The sequence below is a fragment of the Bacillus rossius genome, chromosome 2, assembly GCF_032445375.1.
Source record: "Bacillus rossius redtenbacheri isolate Brsri chromosome 2, Brsri_v3, whole genome shotgun sequence".
Taxonomy (NCBI): Eukaryota; Metazoa; Arthropoda; class Insecta; order Phasmatodea; family Bacillidae; genus Bacillus; species Bacillus rossius.
The window spans coordinates 106251517-106274880 of NC_086331.1; the positions used below are offsets into that span (position 1 = coordinate 106251517).

Sequence of the window (23364 nt, forward strand, 5' to 3'; positions counted from 1 at the left end):
ATCTATATTGAAGTATTTCGTTAATGACTGGAGCCAGAGTATAATACATTTTCATGCTTCATAACCACTGTCATGTTGATCTATCATAATATTTTTTAAATGGTTTTTATAGTGGCATTTTAGATTTTTTAGTTACTACATGCACTTTTCTTTCCCCAGTGTTAATTCTATGTAGAAGACTTAAATAAAACAGTCTGTTATATCACAAATTTGTATATAATGCATGGTAAATTATGTCCCGTTTGTAAAAAAATAAATGTGGGTTAAATTCTGTGATTATTTGTAATAGTTACCTAGTGCGTGTTTCTCTGCCTTGAACAGGAACATGTCATGTCTGTATACTGGCACTGGAATTTGTAGTGTTTGACTAATTCACTCCAGTGTGTTCTTCGTGCAAGTTGGTGGTGAGGCTTAGTGCTATAATGAGGTTGGCTACCCTAGGATAATGTCAATCATTATATCACAGGTGTAAGATTTCTGTTATAATAAATATATTCACATATGTCACTTAGCTGCAAGTAGTTTTAAATACTTAATAAAATAATCTAAAATTTTAATTTTAATAGTGCCAACTTCCATGGAAATTATTTAAGTGGACAAGTTTTAGGTTTTTTTTTTTTGCCCTAGTTTATCCTAAGAAATTGTTTGCTGGATGTTGTCAGTGGTATTCAGAAATGCCCTATATTGCACTAATGCTTCTAATTATTAACATTAATTTCTTCCAATTATAACTGTTAGGTCTCCACCAAATTTACTTGTTTTAAATATATTGTGTATTTGTTTTGTTTATTTAATCATCTATTGCTTTTGCTGGTAAGTTGAAAGTAGCGGCTTATTGGAAATAAGTGCGATAGATGAACAAAACAGACTTTATCCACATCTAGCATTAATACTATGTTATTTTTTGATAGGGTATTGAAATATGACTAGTTTTTTACCAGTAAACAATTATTTTATAATAGAGTTATTTATATTTAAGTGCCATTTGCACCACAAATAACTTTGCAGTGATTTTCTTGTGTACCTGTTAATTAAAAAAACGTTTAGTACCAACTGGTTGGTAATAAATCAATATAATGTGAAAATATATATAATCAGTATTGGTATTGGTGTTTATGTATTTTTTTTGTATTTTTTTTTTTTTTGCTATAAAATAGTATTTTTTGCTTCAAATTAATTGTAGGTTTAGTTTTTGACCAGGGTGTCTATGGGTCATGAAAGTCACAAAAAAGTAATAAACTGTAGGACTTTTCTGGAAAGTCATGAAATGAACAGTAACGATGCTAGAAGTCATTAAAATAATTTCCAGCAGCCTTTTTCTAGCTCACATTTTGTATTTTGATGTGTCTCTTCAATTTATAGTTGCATATTAAATAAAAATAGTTTTATACCTACTTCACTTAAATCGTTAGAAAATTTCCTCTGAAAAGGTTTCAGCTTTTTAACTTTAAAATTGATTCATTCCTGAAAATAATATATGTATATTTTTTGTATTACATTTTCTTGTGTTGAATTTTGTTTATCATATAATATACAAAATATCTTCCAGTGATAAGAAAATTAAGAATGTTATTAAAAAGGTCCTGAAATTTGTTCATAGGGTATTTTTGGATATCCTGTTTATGATTTTAGTAGAATGAGTGTGTTTTTTTAGGTTGTAGAAATTAAAAATTTAATGGCAATTGGTCACTTTGAATTGAAGGTCTGTTGGAGCTGAATGCATAGTGGAGATATGTTTTTTTGGTTTGAGAATGCCTAATATGTTATTGTGTGTTCTGCATAATGATTTTATGAGTTATTTGTAATATTACATATTAATGTTGAAAAATATTTCACAATATTTAAGGTTCACATGATTTTTTTGTGACTCATGATAATGTATGAGCAAGTCACATGATGTATTTATATATTTATAGTGTGTCTGTAAAAGGTGAGTTGTTTTTATAGTTTTTTTATGTTTTAAAATTGCCATAGGTTGTGTAGTTTTACCTAAAACACTAGGTGTTTCGCAGGTCTAGGTGATAATAATGATTTGAAATAAATGGTTTGTTAGGTTAGGATAACAACATTATAAAAACTGCAAAATCGTTAAAATGTGTGAATTCATGCCAAATTGAGTTTTTTATTGCAACTGCATTTTGGAAAATCCAGTACACCAATCCCTCTTTTAACACAACTAGTGCGTTCCTAAAAATGTTTGTGTGATCCAAAATTTTTGTAATCTAAAGTATTGATCTCCATAAATAGCAAGGCTAATTTACTTAATGTGTTCCAAAATGTGTAGGGAAATATTCTTTATGTAATATAAATGCATAGAATAACATTCAATGTTAACTATGTCATATATCTTTATAAGCCTACCATCAAATGCTTTGTTTGACAAATACAACACCACATAATGGGAGATAGTTATCACCAGTCGGCTGGTTGACTTGTCTGCCCGTGCGTGACCTTCAACTCATTTCGCGCACCTTTCCGCGAATTTCCAAACCATCCTTTACTGGCATTGAAACCGATATTACTGTCTGGATATTTGCATTTTAATTTTTCAAAAATTAAAGTGCTTATTTGTGTATCATCACTCTGTTCACATCAATACTGTCGTATCCGTGATTTTTTTCATTGCACCATTCATTTAACAACCTTTTCCATGTGAATCATCTGTTAATTTCTGTTCCGTTATCTAATGTTAAACATATTATCGCTAGTACAACCAACAGCATCAGACTTATATGAACATTTGATAGTCGTTATTTCGTACGATTGAGCACACAGTTGACTTTCTTAAAACTAAAATATGATCAACATAAGTGTGACCTTCATGTAATTCTACACGCCATAATACTTCTAGTTTTGTATCTAATACTTGAACACAATCCATTACGCTCTTACTTGGAAGCCATGATTCCACTGTGATTCAAACTGCAGGTGCTTGCACATGCACAGTTACCGGCAGACGAATGGCCAGACATTGCTTGTGTTTGTGCATGCAAGTTTCCTGCCACTGGCTAGACTGAAGTTCATCACAGTCTGGTCTGTGGCCGTGCAACAACGGTATGGCATGGCGGCATACGTGCGGACATAAAAACATTTGGTCCTTTACACTCCATAGCTGCAACATAACTTGTTATAGCTGATGTTTGTACAACAGCCGATAGCGTAGTCAGACCTGCGCACGCATCTCTTCCCGCCTCCTATGGCTAACTGTATGCCACAGTACATCTTTTGTTTACCTAGTTGAAAGAGACTTCGTGGCATCATGACCAATTTTTTTTTGCCTGTGGCGATTTCGTGCTAACTGAAATATATAGATGTGCTATTCAAGACTGAGGCAGTAAAATTAACATCGCTCTAAATGAATTCACGCAATATGAAGACATGCTAAGTGAGGGATTGGTGTAGTTGTGAATGGTTTTGAATTTGGTCCAAATTGTGTGGTTTATTATGGAATTAAAAACTAGTGAATATTAATGAAAAATTATTTTGTTCACAGTTAATCATTTGTAATGAGTTTTACTTCACAATTAACCCGCACTTCATTGCCCTCTATACTAGATTTTTCAGAATGAATTTGGAATTCAAAATTGCTCTTTTGCAGGATAATCAGCATTAGTAGTACTCAAACACAATATGTTCAGAATTGTTTAAATAAGCCGCCTCTTTCTATACATACCCTTATTCTGATTTCATTAATTAAGGGTTTGTTTGTTTTTTTATTAGTAAGGGTTTGTTTTTTTATGATTTATTGTTATGATTTATGTTTTAGTTTAACTGTACAGTACTTAAGTTTTTTTATCTTCCATGAAACTAGTGCCAGAGAACACCCTGGGGTCAGTCACCACCATTCTGGCCTCAGTCCCTTTCACCTGATAGAGAGAGCAGACATGACTTTGCTGCTCTCTCTGTATCGCTCTAGGTCGGCCAACCACAGGTGTGGTCCAGACCGCCTCAACTAAACCAGTCAATTGCCTTTAGGCAGTTATTTCTTATAGATGGTGTGCATTAGTATGTTGCAATTTAAATAAAAGTGTTAGGGAAACCAAACATTTAACATTTACCCCTTACTGGAGCGGGAGAGTTGGTGCTATATGCATGAGGCACGTGAGACATCTTGAGACCCCACGTGAATTGTGACTAAATACAGCGTCCCTGTTGCTTAGAGTGATACTGGCATTTGGCATCATTAAAAGTGATACGAAACAACCTCGTAGAGCCTTATGTGTGACATTGAGCCTAGAGAACAGTCTCTTGCAGGTCTCTGTGCATGTCGAATCACGTAATTTGAACAGTCTCAAAGAGCCCCATGTCAATATATATGTGTATATAAAGTTAGTGTGGTCATCAAATAAATTTGTGTGCACCATAATGGTACATGTGAAAATAAAAAAGATAACAGTGAGTACATCATTCGCTTGGGGTAATTTCAAGTAACAACTTGCTACAGCTGCAATGTAATATTGGGCAACAAAGTAAAAAAAAAAGCTTTCCTGATAAATGAAAGCTGTGTCTAGATTGTTCTCACATTCTTTTTAATTTTGCTTGAAATAATCATTCATTTTTAGTACTGCATAACCAGGCACTAAAAAAATAATATTTGTTTCAGAAGGTCAGGCAACTGCTTGTATTGGCAGCGTATGCTGTAATTTCATCTCTGGTGCCCATGTTGCCACACATCTCCTCTCATTTAAAAGTTGTCACAAAGCATATTCAACTAAAACTATTAGATGAGTCAAACCTCTTAATATAATAAATTTTACCCTTCTAAAGAATGTAAAAATAATAATCTTTGAAACCCAAGCTATGTGCTATGTTTCACAAATATATACTGTGCATTATCATGCATTAGTAGCTTTTAAGGTTTTTATTGACTATCTTATCTTTGAAAGATTTGTGCAATGGGAGTGCATGACTTGAAGTAGGCTTTTGGACGTACGCCATTGCTTAGCACATGTATGTCTGCAGAAGAAAACTACAAAAAAACACAAATTGCTGTTGTCAGGATTTAACGCCACACAATATTCCACAACAGGAATATGGTCAACAAACAAGGAAAAAACAAAGAAAAATGGACTAACAGAACGAAAAAAAAACCACAAATGATGACAGCACAAAAATTCCGAACAAAAAAAAAAGTCGCACCTGTGTTTCCGTACCATGTGCGTCTCTGCCTGAGGACGGGAGCAGATAGCAGTTCCCAAAACGTCGCTTGTTTCTGTTTTAGAAAACTGTTGTGTTTGTTTCGTCTTTTCATTTGGTCGTGTTTTTGTCTCGTTTCGACTGTTGTGCTGAATTTTTTGGGTTCAATATTTTTTGTGCTGTCATCATTTGTGGGGGTTTTTTCGTTTCTCTTTTTGTTTTTTTGTTTTTTTGGAAAACTGTTGTGTTTGTTTCTTATTTTCGTTTTGCTGTGTTTTTTGTCTCGTTTCAACTGTTGTGTTGAATTTTTTTTTTGGGTTCGGAATTTTTGTGCTGTCATCATTTGTGGTTTTTTTTTCGTTCTGTTAGTCCATTTTTCTTTGTTTTTTCCTTGTTTGTTGACCATATTCCTGTTGTGGAATATTGTGTGGCGTTAAATCCTGACAACAGCAATTTTTGCTTAATTTTAGTTTTTTGACATTTGTGTTTTTTTTGTAGTTTTCTTCTGCAGACATACATGTGCTAAGCAATGGCGTATGTCCAAAAGCCTACATCAAGTCATTGACTATCTTGTTTATTGTATAGGCTGCGGATAAGTCAGTGTATAGGAGTTAATTTCCTTAAAAGCTGTGATGTATTGGGCTTCTACTGTAATTGATAAACAATTAACATAATTTTTATTGGAACTTTGAATGAGGTTTTTGATATAATTTGTTTTATTAACATGTGGTTGTGGGTCTTTACTTTTACATGTTTATTTTTTTACAAATGTTTAGGCTGGATATCATTTTACTTTTTTTTATCTGTTGTACTGAAATTATTTTTTTTCTTCTTAGGTACATTTATCACACCATCACTTCTGATGAAATTTACATGCAAATTAATCCTGGTAACTCAGGTTTTATGCCTGACAATCCTTCTTATGCAACTATTACTGTTGAATCAACTAATCCAGAAACCAAAAAGAAAGAAATTAATCGATATAGATGTGAATATAAGGCTTGTAGTCGTTCATATAGCACAGTTGGCAACCTTCGAACACACATGAAAACACACAAAGGTAATATGCAAGGTAGTATTTGTATCATTTTTACTTTTGTGTTTTACATTATTATTTTTTATTTGTTAGTATATACTTTATAATACTTTATGTTTATTTTTATTTAATAATATTCTTCAAAATAGCTATGATAAGTTCTAGATAGATTCCATTCAATTGTTTAAAAATATAACAAATTGGTTCTAGTTATGTTACTTAAAATACAACTTTTTTTTAAAGATGCATTTACTTTCAGGGTAGAAGTAAAAATTATAATTACTTAATTTTTTTAGATATCTAAATTGCCCTATTTTTATTTTATTTACATAGTTTGTATCACCAGAGTGTGTTGTATGCAAAACTAGTCAAATACCGTCAGTTGGGGTAACATTGGCCCTTTGAGGGTAACTTTGGCCCAAGACAAAAAACATGTTAAACCATGTTACAACTCTTCAAAATATTACAAATGTTACATATGTTACATATGTATCATCACATCTAATAAATATTTTGAAGAGTTGCAACATGGTTTAACATGTTTTTTGTCTTGGGCCAAAGTTACCCTCGAAGGGCCAATGTTACCCCAACTGACGGTATTTATTTAATAATTTTGGGGTTAAAATAATTGTAATCATTCTGATAAGCCAGGATGTCTACTAGCAATGTTAGTCTTGCTTAGTTCTGAAAAAATCTTACGTATAGAAAATGTTAGCTAAGTTTCATAAAGGTTCAATTTTTGAACAATTTTCAATGTTAGGTACTAAAATTGTGTCAGTAGTTTGTGAATACTCAGTCACCTTAATAAATTGGTGTATTTCATGATGAAATCTTTATAAGCCATATAATAAAAATTGAGTTTTGTATGACACTTATTTTTTTGCTGTAATTCAGAAGGAAGTCAGTTAAATATTTTGTGTGATAAAACGTGAAAGGTTTAAGTATTTATTAGCACTTTTGCCTAAAATGTCTGATTGAAGAAATTACTAGCAAAGAAATCTGATACTAAATAAGCATATAAAATGCTGTGGGCGACATGCAGTGAGTTCTATGATAGAATGCACCTCACGGGGTTAGATAGAGCAAAGAAAATGTGCGTTTTACCAGCGTGTGTGATGGTGCTAGGTCAGTCCGGTGGAATGCAACATGTCATGTTGAACACGCACGTGTCAGAATCTGCAGCTAAAATATATTAGTGGTTTGCCCGCCGTTGTCTTGTCTCAGGTGGTAGATTCTGTACTCTCGCTTGTGGAACTAGTTTCATGCATTTTATCACTATGTTTAACGTAGAATATAGTTATTTGTGAAATCTAGAAATGTGCAAACTGATTAAGGTACAGTAGTATTTTTAAAAAAAATTCTGTAGATACTGCCTCTGATCAATGAATTTTAATGGAAAATACTACTAGATAGTCTGGTCGATAGAGCTGGATGCAATCACAAAGCCTTTCCTTTTTTCCTTATTTACTTCAAACAAAGCACAGATAGGCAACATATCTGGATAGCATCCATTTCACGACTTGCCCATTTAGTCTACACTGTGTTTCGCACATCGAGTTTATAATGCAGTATCTTGTCGGACCATGAATTTTGACATCTTTATGGGTCGCCTGCAGTGTAATGCCCGCTACATATTTTTGTGCTTGTCTATTAGCAGCCTAGCCTGTGGCCTATATATCAAGAAATAGTGGTTCCATAGTCCATAGGCATAAATACCATTCTGAAAGAACAGTATTTCCATATTTCTGTTGTGGCTTAAGAAGTCTCAGGTAACTGTGTATACAGTTTACTGAATATCCATGATGACACAACAGTTTGAACTTCAACAGACTCACCTTTGTATTGGAAGCCTTTACAGAGACATGCTAGTCCCTACTGACCTGTGTCAGAAATGCTCATTGCTCAGCTATAAAAGGCAGCAGCCATAACACTAGTTGAATATAGATGCTGGTAGCTTATGTTATCAAAACGTCATTAGATCACAATTACTGTGTTTGAAATAATTTGGATGGTTATTACTTGAAAAAAATTGGTTTTGAGAAAAATAGACTTAGTAGTTATTGGAGATAGCTAATATTGTAATCCTTAGTATGCAACAGTGTTATCATTGAGAAGAGTTTATTATGAATGAAAATTTGAAGTGTTAGTTCAGATACCAGATATTTTGTATGTGTCATAATTTTTACTAGATATTTCAAGCAAAAAAAAAGTTATCTAGTAGTACCTACTGTATCAAATGAAAATCCACTGAATGATACTTGATCTAAAGGACTCAATCTAAGAGTCTTAACACAATACATGTGCATTAGTTGTTTAGGCATTTTTAACTTTATAAGCTGTTTATTGTGCATAAAATGAAACCCACTTTAAACTTGACTGCAAAATTATGTTTTCCTGTTTTTATATAAATTTTGGTCTTCTCTGTTTTAAGCATTTATTGTCTTGCTAAGTCAATTATTTCACTAGTGGAATGTGTAAAGCTTGATGTTTGTATTGTTCCTGACACAGTTATTACAGCAGCTGTACACTGTAAAAAATGGTATAAATTGGCAAGTGACAGCTGATGCTGTGTATTACTATGTTCTGTGCAGTGAGCACTACTAGAGCCCCAAGTTGTGAGCAGTCTCAATCCTGTTAATGTGGAGGTCCCCGTTTCCCACACTTAGTTATGTGACGGGAGGAGCGTTCCATACTAGCAGTTCACTTTGAGAACAGTGTCGGACACTTTGTGGTTGAATTTACCATTGTTGATTTCCACCTAGTTAAAAATATTTTGAAAAGATAGAAATAAATGTCCTGCAGGTATTTTAAAAATTGTTTTGGGTAGATGATCCTTCACCTTATACTAAGGAAAGCAACTGTGCCTAATCATTCTGCCAATTCTGTTCTGTAATGATGCAGTCGGCTCCCCACAAACACAGTTCTTTAATCGATCATCATCATCCTGTTATATTCGTACATATTTTGATTTGTCCCTGTATCCATACCTTCACTCACCCATGCATCTACTTGTACTCAGGCCCTGGGGGCAAATAATTTTGTCGGACCTCCTTCCTATTATTTTACGTACAACTTTTAAAACCCTACAATAAAAAAAATCTGAAGACTGTAAATGCAGACCTGCCAACTCTCACGATTTTGGTGTGAGGCTCACGATTTTAAGGTCCATCTCACGCCCTCACGCCAAAATAGTGTTTCCTCACGATTTTTTGGGGCCCCAAGATTTTGTTAGTAAAAGTTACAAAACAAGTTTTACGAAAGCTTACAGTAACGAGTTTCCATCAATACTCGAGTCACGTAAAGGAAGCAATTTTGCGTTTTGTAGCGTGTGCCGTGCTGATTTTTTTATCTCGCGTAGTGGAAGAGGAGACATTGTGAAACATGTCGCTACAAAAAAACACAACTAACACGTGAAGTGTATTGCTTCCAATAAAAAAATTAATTTTGCTTTGAACAGTGATAATAGTGTTACACGAGCAGAATGTTATTTTACATCTTTTTTAGTTGCGGCCCTGCATGGTCACTACACGACAGCGCTAAATTATGTTCAACTAAATTAAATCTGCAACCTATAATTTGTTGAAATAAATTTTGAAGCAGAGACCATGTAACATATGTGCAGGTATGTCACTTAAATTTAAAGATTCTCATTTGTTGTTTTTTATATCTAATCTGTATTTATGGGCCTGGAAATTTTTATCGAGGACCTCATGATTTTTTTAATTTGAATGTTGGCAGGTCTGTAAATGTAAACATTACTGTGATCATAAGTGAAAATTTGATCTGTGCATATTGCATAATTTGTTAGTTACTTTTGGTTTCTATTTAGAATAGATTTGTAATATTGGTTCTGTCTGGGAACTCAACTGGATCTCCTTGTTGCTCGGGCCCCGGGGATTGCTGATCCTCCCTCTTGGCAGCCTTGCTTGTACTACAAACTCTACCTTAAATAAATATAAGGTAAATCACTGTTGAGAAGTTTCTGAAGGTACTTGGATATTGATACTTACTAAAAGAAAATTTTATATATTTATAAGTTCGGTGATAAATTTTTGAAACTTACTATGCAGAAATTATTTTAAGTGTGATCTCTAAGCCCATACACATTTAGTACATGCATATTTGAATATCTCAAAACATTTGTGGCCTGCCCGGGTACCTGAATGCACTTAACATGTTAGTCCATTAGTCTATTTATCCATCTGACCAACCAGCTATGTACCCACTCACATATCTATTCACCCATGTATTTGTCTACCTATCACCCGTCTATTTGTCCATCTGTACATTTTACCATTCATACATTTGTCCACTCATTCATTTATGAATACACCCATCTACCAATGCACTGAGTCATTCATCCACCCTTTATTCATCAATCCACATTTAAATGCCTACATGCGAACATGAGCTTTTGTGTTTGCCCGTTGAACTTTCAGTTCATTCATCAGTCATGTCTCCATAAATCCATCCATACTGTTACGAGACTAGCAAGAAGCTTGACAGCTAGCCCGCGTGCTTGCCTGTGGATGGGGCATGGTCTATTATTGATTTATGCCTAATCCAAATAGAAACTCTGCCTTGTTAACCAACCCTCCCCCCCCCCCCCCCAACTTCACCCTTACTCAACCCTATCTCATTGAGAGTGGAGAACTCTGTGTTACTCTGGACGGTTCGGCACGTCCCCAAAAAACATACGTGAATTGACATGGGTAGGATGTCATTATTCTGGGAGCTTCAGTTGTCAAGTCAACCCTTGTGATGTGACACTTTGAAGGGGTGTGAGATCATTCCAGAAGGGGGCTGAGTGTTGTGTCAGTTAATGGGGAGATAAAGAAAACCTGGACAGCAGTCATACAGCCTTAAGTCTGATTGCATGGTGAAAAGGTTGAACAGGACTATAGAAGAGCACCTTGCCAAGGTTGTAGCTGACCATCAACAAGATTGGGATCAACACATCACAACACATCATGTAAATATACCTGATGGCTTATAGGACTGCCATTCGTGACTCAATTGCACAAACTCCTCTGACTGTTGTGATTGGACAGGAGTTGAGGCTACCCTGCAACCACAATTTCGGCCATTCTCACCAACAGCCAACCAGCACCTCCGAACATGTCTATCTAGAGGAGCATGTGGCATTTATTCATACTCTGGCTTATAAAAACCTTTGATTAGTAATGAACCGGATGCAGACAAGGTATGACCCGAAGGCTTACTTGACCAGATTTCAGGAAGGCGATTTGGTGTGGTTATACAACCCACAATGAAAGAAAGGCAAAAGCCCTAAACTTCAAGAGGTGTGGGAAGGCTCATATGAAGTGTTGAAATGACTAAATGATGTGGTACACTGCATACAGAGAGGAAAGAGAGGACGAAATTGGTGTCTGTGAGATGTGTTACCTGTTCAGTAAGAATATGCTTAAGGAGGGGGCAGTGTTATGAGACTCTAGCAAGAAGCTCGACAGCCAACCCTTGCGCTTACCTGTAGGTGGGGCACCCTCCATTACTGCTATATGCCTAATCCAATTAGCAACACCACCTCACTACCCCTTTCCCTTCCTCGCATTCCTCTTCCTCAACACTTTCTTATTGAGTGCTGAGAATGCTTTGCAGCTCTGGATGGTTTGGCAAATTCCCAGAGCCCCACCTGTGTGAAGTGGCATAAATAGGGTCTACGGATGTGAAGTCAACCCTTATGTTGTGACGCTGCGAAGGGGTGCGAGACCATTTCAGAAGGGGTTTAAGGGGTGTAAACCACTGATGCCAGCCTCTGAGGCAATGAAGGGAAGAGGTTGTGACCCCTTGGTTAGCGAAGGTTAATGCATGAACATCAGAGATGGAAGCATCTGGGACTTTGGTGGGTTTGTGGCGGACAAGTGAGTAGTGCTAGGCAGTGGGTTGAGATAGATGTGAGTGGTAAGAGATGAGCAGTTGTGAGAACAGCCACTGTTGAGCATAGCTCCAGTGGGAGAGTAAGTTGTGGACCTTATAAAAGAAGGCAAGAAATTTGTGGATAGACAATCTGTTATAATTTAGTAGTGTTAATATTACATAATAAATAAAACTGTATTTAATTAATTGGTATCCTTTTTGAATCTGTTTCCCACTCGTAATATTACTATGTATATAAGTAAGTTACATAGCTTGGATTTTACTGTATTTAAAATCTTATGCAAATCTACATAACTTTTTAATTTACTAAAAATGTTAATTTTTTTACAAATTATTGGAACTGTTAAAATGATTGCCATGAAATGAATGTTAATGATAGTAGAGATGCTGATACGCTCTTCATGTCAGTATATTCTTAGAAGGAAGAAAATTGGTTTTAAAAATTTTGTTACTGCAGGAAAATTTGCATTAAGGTTGGAGAGGAGGAGGCTATTGAGATGTTTAAAGAAGTATATGTTTTTACTCTCTATGATTTCAGTTTTGTGCACCTTCTAAATATATTTTTACGAGTGTCTTGGTTACCTCTTATTATTCTGTTGAAATAATGATACATTGTTCGTCATTGAGTTTTTTAGGGACGAAGTTTTTTAACATTTAATAACAAATAGCCCTGTAATATTATTATTTAAGTTTTTAAACTTTTGATTTCTTAAAGTTTGTTTAAACAATTGTTATGTAACTATTTATAATACAATTTGTTTTAGGTGAATTCAGATTCAAATGCAATGAGCCAGATTGTGGAAAAGCATTTCTTACGTCTTATAGTTTGAAAATTCACGTTCGAATCCACACAAAAATTAAGCCATTTGAATGTAATCATGAAGGATGTGAGAAAGCCTTCAATACGTTATACAGGTAAGTCCTTAACATTTAAAAAATATTTTTTTTGCAGTTCATGTTATTAGTCTGTTACTATTGATCTTTTCTTATTTTAATTTTTTTTTTTTTTAAATCTTGGTTGGTAATGGGAATTGTAGTAGTTCTGTGAAACGAGGTTTTGTATGAAAAGGTTTTTCCAATGGAAAACGCCATATTAAAATTACATGCGTTATTTTAAAAATAAGCATGAATGAAAAAACTGACAACACATTCATGTAGAATATTTTAATTTTAATTGTAAATGCAGAATAATGGCATACATGAACTTTCAGTTTTATTACTCCTAGTTAAGTGGAGTGAGTTCAGGCTCATGGTTATAGTCAATTATGCTGTCACTTGCATGGGTTAAGTTGGATTGTAAGTGTTCTGATTTATGATCCTGGCCCTGCCATCCTGATTTTAGTTTTCCATTGTTTCCTGGAAAATGCTGGATGGATCCTTATGATAGGCTATGTTGAGTGCTTCCTCAAGACCCCACTGTCTCCAGAAGCCTCATTGCTGATGAGTTGTTAGAAATTTAAGACACAATACCAAGACGAGAAATGCAGAAAAACCTGTTGCAGAACATCTATCTGAACATAACCTCAACTTAGATTATTTTTACCTAGTGAAGTTTTTTAAGATTTTTCCATTAGTTCAGTTCTAATTCTTCTTTTTTCAATCTAAATAAGCTCCTTAACTGAACACCTGCTAACTTACTAATTGAAATATATTGTTAGATTAAATTAAATAATAAAATTAACTAAACAATAAATAACCTAAAAAGTAACTAAGTAATAAAAAATTGAATTTTAGTGTAGTGGACGTCCATTTATGTCTTCATCTGTGTAATTCTGCACATTCATTCAGTATAATGTTAAAGTTATTTATGACAAGTAGTGTCTTCTCTTTTGGTCAACATTTAATTGAAATTTTTAGTTGTTTTGGCAGTGTTTTGTTTGATTTTTTTATGTCCTGTCTATTTAATGTATGTACTTTGTAACTTATTTGTAATTCAACACAAGAGGTAATTGCAGTTCATGGTAGCATTACTAGTACATATCTTCATTGTCACCTACTGTTGCTGTATGTGTGAAAATGTATTGATAGAAAACAACAATACATTTTTTTAATGTGTAAATGTGTCTGTAATTATAATCAATGAAGTCTCAAAGCACATCAGCCTAAGTGTTTAGTTATGTTGGGCTTCTTGAAATAGTTCTGATGATAAATAGGCTTGTATAAATTATTTTTTTATTATTCAAATATTAATTTTTTTTCAGGTTGAAAGCACATCAACGCATTCATAGTGGACACACATTTAACTGTGAGAGCAAAGGCTGTTTAAAATTTTTCACTACATTGAGTGATCTCAGAAAACATACTCGTACACATACACAAGAAAGACCTTTCAGGTAATGTATGCCAGCTTTGTGCGTAGAGTGTATATATAGAGAGACACACCTGTTTTTGGCAGTGCTCAAAGTTGCAATATTTTGTTTGTGTAATTTTTTTTTTTTTTTACAAATATTATGAAATTGCAAGTCAAGAATGGCGCAGGGAATAAGAAAACTTAATTTCTAGAGATTTATTGTAACATCTGTTGAAGAATTGATTTTCAGTATTGTTTGGTTCAATCACATATGGGAGTTTAAAGACCATGGACCAAAGTCTTGTGTTTGTTGCTTCAAGTGTTAGCTTTGCTTCATTTGTTGATTAAACATGGTTGAAGCCATTTTCTAACCTACAGCAGTGTGTACATCTGAAGTAGTTTATTTTTTTTATGCCAGAATAATTTTGATCTCTAAATACTGGAAGGTTAAGTTGCATCTGTTCCCTCCATCATGTAACACACATATTTCTTCGTAACTCAATGATTTCAAAAAATAACCCCATCAGATATGGTTAATATTGCAGCTGTTATTTTAAAACTTACCACATTTAGATAAATTTAATTGTCTTATCTGTAGCCATATTTGAAATAAGTTTTTTTTATTTTCTCTTTTTTGTTTCACACAAAAAATGGTGGATGTTACTTAATATTCTCCAGAACCAGAAAATGTTTTACAGGATTTTGTATGTCATGATGAGCTTTGATATTAAATATTTTATATATTAAGAAATTTATGAAAAGATAACAAAAATATAATAGATGGAAAGTATATCTTCACCTTAAGATAGAATGCTAAAGGAAAACTTATGCCCTACTTAAGTAAAAGTAGCACTGTTCATCAGAAAAATACCTAAAGCATTTACAGGTTGGTCACAGATTGGAAAAACAAAAAAGAAAGAAGAAGATAGGAATTGAAAACCGGTTAAGGAAAACCTGGAAAACTCAGGGAAATTTTTACTGTGAATATTATTATTGATGTACTGCGACGACTGATGCGAAGTGTTATGAAATCGACACTATACTTTAGATTACAATTAACAAATTTTCAATTCAAACGAGGTTTTGGATTCCTGGAAATGCTATGCTGCAAACTGTAGTTGAATAAAACATTTTTTTAAAAACAGTTAATGAGAAAATTGTACAAAGGTTGCGAAATGTAGAGTAAGTCACAGTGTGTGTTGCTGTTTACATGTAGATACTTCTCCAGATTCGTGCATTGTGAATAAAAAAACATGCTGTTTTAATATTCCTTAAAATTTAATTTAAATCAACAGTAGAAAGTGCCTAGGGTAGGTCAACATGATTTTATGCATACTTAACATTGTTCATGCGCACATTTTTTTGCTAATCAACTTACCTAGTCCAAATGTTTAATTTATGAAGCCATTGAATTCAATTCAATTCTTTGTTTTCCAGGAGACTACACTTTTACACAAATATGGTACAAGTAGTATAGGACTCGTCAGCAAAGTTATATTTCACAATATAAGTTACCTATTTGATTATATATAAACACTTGACAAGTGACAATAAACAAAGGGTAAAATTCTTGGGTCGCGGCTTTTCCGTAAATAAAATAATAGAATTCTGATAATACATTTTTTAAACACTAATGATGTTCCTCTACTTACCCTGAAAATGGCGTTTCTAAATTTCTACTGGTTTCCGAGATATTGCAGTTAGATATTACAGGATCATACCATCAGGACCAAGATATCAACTTGGATACGTGATTATGGAACTTTTACTACATTATCAATTGGTAGACAAAACAATGACAAGCTTTTAGTCAACAGAATAAAATTTATGTAAAATATTAAGTTTAGGTGCATCTGCCTTGCATCGTACGTGTGCGCTCCGTTTACTCGCCATATTTGAAGTAACGGCCGTTCAAAGCACATTAAATTTACATGTTCATGAATATAATATCTTACACATACATTTACTATTTACAATACTATTTACATCGTCCACCAGCACTTAAAATTAGGTTAGGAAAATTGAAAAGCCAAATTTAGCTCTCGCTGTATAAATGCACATTATAACATTTACAAAAAGAAAATAACAGTTTCTTACCTGTGGAAAGTTAATCCACCACAACTGCCGAATCTATTAGTGCAACCAAAAGCTGCACAAGCTTTCACCATCACGTGTATTCAGCGAAAAATTAAAACGGTGCCATTCAAAACAATGGTAAGCATTCACGTTTTTGCCACCACGAGCTCTATCCTTGCCTTTCAACATCATCTGCTTGGTGCTCATGTTTGCTTCCAGACTTCCACTCCATAGACTATTACCTCCATGGTGTTGATGCAAGTGGTGAGGTTAGGTTACATATTACAAATGCTACCATAAAAAATCCTGAAAATTTTTTTGATCATTTGGTTAAGAATTACCAATAAATTGTAGCTAATTTAAATTAACTAATCATTCTTACTATTATAGTGTTTTTAATGAAGCTAACCAACAATTAACACAATTTAAAAGTTTATATCATTTAAGTACCCTAACCTAATCAACTATACTATTATTAAGTATTTTTATTTCAGCTAACCTTACCTAACCAACCATTCTCACAATTTTACTCTAGTTTAATGTACCTAACCTAACATAACCACTCTTTAAAATGGTAAATTTCTGGTAAACTACTGGTAGTATCACAATACCCCCTTAGATAATTATTGGAAAACATGTCAAGTATTAACCAAAAAAACCTTTTGGAATTATTATTGTAATTCTCACGGAAAAGTAGCTTTCTGTTAGAATAACTGCGGCTAATTTTGGTATCTGAATTATATGCTATAATTCAATTGGGTTATACATAATCTCATAATGTTTTTATTTTCAGTGAATTTGTACATCAATAATAAACAACTATAGATACATATTTTCACAGTTCTATTGGTCTACATTGAATAAAATTAAGTTCAATCCTTGTTTACTTATTGTTTGTTGAATACTCACAGTTAAAAAAAAAAGCTGATTTATTTTTATAAGCGAAGTACCATAACACTGCAAAATCAAGGCCATACAGTCAAGTCAGGGAAAACCAGGAAAAGTCAGGGAATTCCATGTGAGATTTTTTGTGGCAACCCTGATTTATCTTGACACATTTGTTGTTTTGTTCATCTCTATTATGTGAATCAAGATAAAAAAAAAAAAAAGAGTTATTAACTCTATGGCATTTGTAGAAGCAAATACAGTCAGAAGAATTGACAATCAAAAGTTTCATCATAGTTATTATGTTACCGGTGGTGTGAAGGAAAATATTTGCTATGAACTTAATGATATTATAAAATTAATTGTATAGCAGTTAAAGTTGTCAACAGTATAACAACCATCATGAATTTAACCAGTGGTTAGAGGCTGTGGAGTGTTCATTGTAGTTAATTTTAAGCAATAAAACTATCCAGCTACTATATCAAATCAGTACTTAAAATTAATATAGCTAAAAACTTTTCTATAACAGGTAAGATAAACTCAAGTAAAATATTATGAAAAAAATAACCAAATCTATTTGAAAATTTTAATAAAATTAATTTTGAAATTTTTGATAAAATGTTATTAGTTTTGCTATAAAAAATATCTAGAATATTAAAAAAAATTGGTTTTTGTACGTCAGGTTAAAACTCATAATTTACGGCAGTTAGTTTGGAAAATTATAGAAAAAGTAACTAAATCAGTAAGTAGTAAAAATGGATAAAATTTGCATTTATTTGGCATCTGAAACAAGTGTCTCCATCTATAGGGCATATAATCAAAAAGTTGAAATGTTCTATCATTAAATTTTAATTTTGTTGCTTTGATTGCTACACCTATCTATCCTACCTCATTCATCTCTCGTCCCCACCCATCCTCAACCATCATCAATAAAAGGAATGCTTAAAAACTCAACTTTAAAAGAAATAATCATTTTACATAGGAAACTTGACTAAGGTCAATTTTTAGATGTCTATTAAAGTAATTGGCGTACCTAAATATTTTTTCTTCTGTTCCACACAACCTTTATGTTACCTCTGAATTCTGCTACATGATTGACCAGTGTGTTCTTTTCTTCTCGATTGCCTGAAGAAAGTATTATGAAGTTATAAGGGTTAGAATTTGAACAATGGCAACTTTGTACAATTTACTCTTGTCAGTCCAAGTTTATAGCAGGCATCTCCAATAGAGATGACGTATCTAGTTTTGTTCTGTATGTCGATCACATTATCATCATCCATCAGTGTGTTGATAGTCATGATTCATGCAGTAATCAGCAGTTAAAGTATGTTTTAAAACAGCCGGGCAGCGTTGCTCACCAGAAGCTGCCGTGATGCCATTTAATATTATAATTTTTTTGTGTGGTATGTTATGTTTTTTTATTGTGATATTAATTCTAAAAGACATGCGTTTTAGAATCGTAGAAAATTGATATTACTTTAAATTTTCCATTCTGGCTATACAGGTATAGTTGACTTTATTAGTTTGTATCCCCAGATAGAAGAAAATAAGACAATATTTTCAGTTGCATGTATATAAAAGTTGCACAGAAAAGTTACTGTGATTATCTTGGCCAAGTAGGCCTATCTGATAGTGCAAAAGATGAGGAATTCATATTCTTGGATGCCATTGGACCTCATGATGCTTAATGGACAATAGTACGACTCTCCCTTGGTGTGGTCTGGCTTGGTCGACCAAAGCCTTAACAATATTGTGTGGCCTCAAGTCCAACATCAGGCTACTATAGCATCTAAATGCAGCATATGCCAGCTAGCTGCATGATATGACTTCTTGGCTTCATGCAAACCTATAATGTGACTTCTTTCAAACTCCATCACTGTTTACTACAGCACGTCCCTGATAACACTATTGCTTTAATTTGTGGTGGTGGCCTTTCTTAATGTTACATATCATTATAACTCTATTCACATGATGTATAAACATGATGACAATACATCAATGAGAATTCAGCTGTGTTATTTGTGGCATTGAATTTTGGGCGATGTAGGTATTTCCTTATTAAGCTCTCTAGATTTTCTGTTTTTAAAATAGGGAAACATTTTGTTACAGTCCTATAACAGAATCAATTTGTGCATTTTTTAAATTTCACAGGACATCATTTTGCTGATTATACTTGCAAAATTATATGTATATTTTTTTTTGTCAGGAAAAAAGTTTGAATTAACATTTAGATACATTCAGCAAGGAAATTTTGTGTAAAGATAATATTTTTTTTTATACATCCAGCATGTAGTGTAATACAATGGGTGTAAAAAGTCGCGCACGTGATAATATTTACAAACTTGTTTTAAAATTTCAGCTATAGCCCTTAAATAATAGAAATGACGAGAAAATGTACAAGATCAACATGGCATATGAGATGGAGGCTTAAGACCAGATCTGTCATACCATTTTGGGTTTTTAATTTGCTTTCCATTTCTTTTTTTGAAGCCTCTTGCTGTAAATTTATCATGCTCACACTCTTGTATGTTGTTTCGAAATTTACCAACAAATATTTACTAAAGAATTTCTAATAGTGATAAGAAGTCGTACAAGTTTTCTTAATTAATTATGATCACGTAGGTGACTTTTTAGTTCTCGAATACAACATTTATGAAATATCTGGTGAGAAAATTTGAGACCCCACCAACAAATGCAATAGTGATAAAAGTTACAGGAATCTCCCTTAATAGAAGTCACAGGAAAATGAAATAACCAACATGGTGCATCAGACCAAGTCTTGAATAAAAAAGATCCTGCATGTAAACCAGCAAGAAATAGCATCCACATATAATCAAAATCGTTTTGTTGCGCAAATTGATTCCTCATCTTGTACAACTGTGTAAGTGTAATAATTCACTGGTTTAGTAAATTCAGGGTCCTTATTGGCCCTATCTACCGCGGCATTCTGTTCATGGCTTGGAGGTAAGAGTGACTATGATTTGTGCCATACCTTTGAGATGTCTTACAATTGTCTGTACCAAGTCTTGGAGATCCCTTTAGGTGTTTCCCTGGAAATATTTTGAGAAACCGTGGAAAATCATGATTCAAACCCAGGTCTTTTGAAATGCGATTACACCCTCCTCTCCAAGTAATGCTGTTTTATTTGCACAATTTTAAAGTAACGATGCCCATAAATTACGACATGATTTGAAGTAGCATGGTCATAGATTCGAAGTAGCGCTGTTTTCTTTTATTGGAATTTTTATTTCCAGGCACGCACAATGCAACAGCACTCGTGTAGCATTAAATACATTGCAATGAATTCAGACAACAGCCCTGAATGTTCAGCCCACATTTATATTAAGCCATGCCATATGTTAGCAGCCCTGGAGAGAAAAGCCAGAAGCTTTCAAGGCTAGTTAGTTTACCTTGCACCTACTAGGATACGCTAGTGACAAATCCTGGCAGACACACATTTAGTAAACAACAGTGTCTGGAGTTATGTTAACAGGTTAAATAATCTTCATAATAATAGAAAACATTTAGTTTATGATTTTTTGAATCTTATTCAACGTGAAATATATCTCCTATATTAATAACATAATTATTTTGTAACTCAGAAATGTTATTAGAGCCTCTTAGGAATGTTATGCCCCAGCTCTACATTGTGGTCTGTGAATTTTTTAATTTAATTTTAGGTTGTTTAATCTCAAAATGTTACTTAACATTTATTATATGTACTTCAAATGTATTTAGACGTACAGTAAGTCCTCTATTTACGTCGTACCGATTTACGTTGTTTCGGATTAACGTTGCTAATGTTTGAGTACTCATGTTTCAATTTAAGTTGTCGCCGATTCACAATAACGTCGTTTACAATGACCGTAAATCTTTATTTTAACCAAAACACCGTATATAATTCTTTGTTTCCTTCGGTAGTTAATTTATGCTATGTAGCGTAAGCTACACGTTCACCGCCTTATCTTATCATACATCATGAGGGACGCTTCCTGCTCTCTGCTGCTCTCCGCGCGGTGATGCAATACTACCAGCCCGCCCGCTCGGCCACCCACGTATCTCGCACGTAGAAGTGATATCTACTTCCCGCAACGACACAGCATTTTCTCCTACCCCTTTTCGTCCAACTCCTTGGCACTTAAGTCGCTATGATATCATTGAGTTGGCCGGAGTTTTAAACGTGCCGTTGTTAACTTTATCGTGATTAAATGCGTTTGTAGAAGGCCTACAGTATCAGCTCACTGCAATTTATGATTTTTTCTTCATAAGATGTCTTCCAAACGACTAAATTTATCTTCAAACGTAATTTCAAAAAATAAGAACAGAACACATGTTTCACTAGCCACGAAAATGGAAGTTTTGAGACGTTTCGATTCGGGCGAGAGGGCTGTTGAGATTAGTAAAGTGTTAGGTCTGCCACCTACCATAGTTCGTACAATTCGATCAAACGCGGACAAAATTAAGAGTAGTTTACTGAACATGTCATCTGTCAGTGCTACAAAGACGAGTTGTTTTCTCCCGCGAATGACTCAAAGTAAAATCTGTGTAGCGCTAAACCACTTTGTATCCTTACACTTTGAATGCATTATGTGTTTATATTACGTACCTACAGTATGTACTATATATCTGTTTTTAAATTTTAATCAATAAAGGTAATAAAGCAGCTGGTTAAATAACCATTCTATAAAGCTGAGAAGTACTAGTTGGACTTGTTTCCCACGCTGTCGGTTGTCATTTGCTGATAAAATTGCCCGTTGTCACGTCTGTATGCCAGCGCTTCCGGCCGACCTTGGGCCGTGGCCGGCCGGTGGCATGAAACATGGCTCATTTGGCGTCGTTTCTACAGGGATACCAACGTCTACGGATTCTCCGTAGTTCCTATGGACAGAGTATGTAAACTACGAATCTCCGGACGGTGTATGGCTGACTACGGATGCGCGGTAAATTAGTTAGTAGTCCTCTTTTTTGGCGTTCAGTAAATTTTTAATCGGCAGACAAACATTATTCTGAGAGCCGTGTTCCTTGTTTTATGTATTTATTAATTACGTTGTATTCATTTGTTAGTGAAGAATGCGGACTACAGGCCAGGCATCGCGAAGATGTTTATTGCGTTCTTTGTTTTGTGTAGTTCACCTTCACAAGGCTGGCGCGCGCGCGTCGCTATCCGTGCAGCGTTGCCATTAAAGTGATGCGTAGACGTACCGATGTCTCGGTACTCGTAGCAGTAGTTTCCAGGATGTTCTGTTACGTGCGTACCTGTCTTACGCGGCGAGCGTACCATACTCACTAAGCGACTAACTTACTTGCACTGTTGCCACGCACTTCAGTTCGGGACATTGTTGTTTACACCCGGTTGCCAGTATTAGTTTGCCTTTGCCGGTTGTAGTTTGTGTTTGCGTTATCTGTTGAAATGTGGAACAGTGGTTGTTAAAATAAATTAGTCATGATATAAGGCGAAGTAAATATTCAACAACCATGTCGGGCGATGAATGCACGACCACGAAAAGACAAAAGGTCGCAGCGCAGCGGTTTCGGACTGAGTATGCACGCGAATGACAATGTTTGAAAACCAGCGAGGTGTCGGATCATAGTGCTTTTTGTACCGTGTGTAATTGTGACTTTTCAGTCAAACATGGAGGCCGTGATGATTGCAGGCGACACATCGCTTCCAAGAAACACATCGAACTTGCGAAGGTTAAGGCGGGAACGAAATCATTAAGTTTATTTTTTACCAAGACAGATTGACGAACTAAATCAAGAATTCCTAGGTTCACCAAAAATGGACGTATGTTGGGGAAAAATCTCCAAATTGGTAGATGCGAGTGGCAGTATTAAGTACAAGGTTCTCCCAAAACTTATGCTGACCATATTATTAGTTCCTCACAGCAATGCTGCGACAGAGCGTATTTTCAGTATAGTAAGGCAAAATGCTACTGACTTTCGTGCAAATCTTGGAACTGAGACATTAAATGCTTTAATGGTTGAAAAAATAAAAATGGGTGCACACGGAGATAAATGTTACAAAAAGAAGTTTTCCAAGAAG

At 34.3% G+C, this 23364-nt stretch overlaps 1 protein-coding gene across 3 annotated transcripts in view; it reads left to right on the forward strand.

Annotated features, from left to right (window-relative positions):
- LOC134529560 (zinc finger protein 148-like) overlaps positions 1 to 23364 on the forward strand; it is a 66988-nt gene that overhangs the window by 17653 nt on the left and 25971 nt on the right. Inside the window, exons 2-4 of one of the 3 annotated variants that reach the window (XM_063363779.1) lie at positions 5973 to 6196; positions 12835 to 12985; positions 14272 to 14403. In XM_063363779.1, the coding sequence (XP_063219849.1) occupies positions 5973 to 6196; positions 12835 to 12985; positions 14272 to 14403 (507 nt within the window). Of the gene's footprint in view, positions 1 to 5972; positions 6197 to 12834; positions 12986 to 14271; positions 14404 to 23364 lie in introns of those variants that run through there. The other 2 variants (XM_063363780.1, XM_063363781.1) reach the window with 2 other exon arrangements.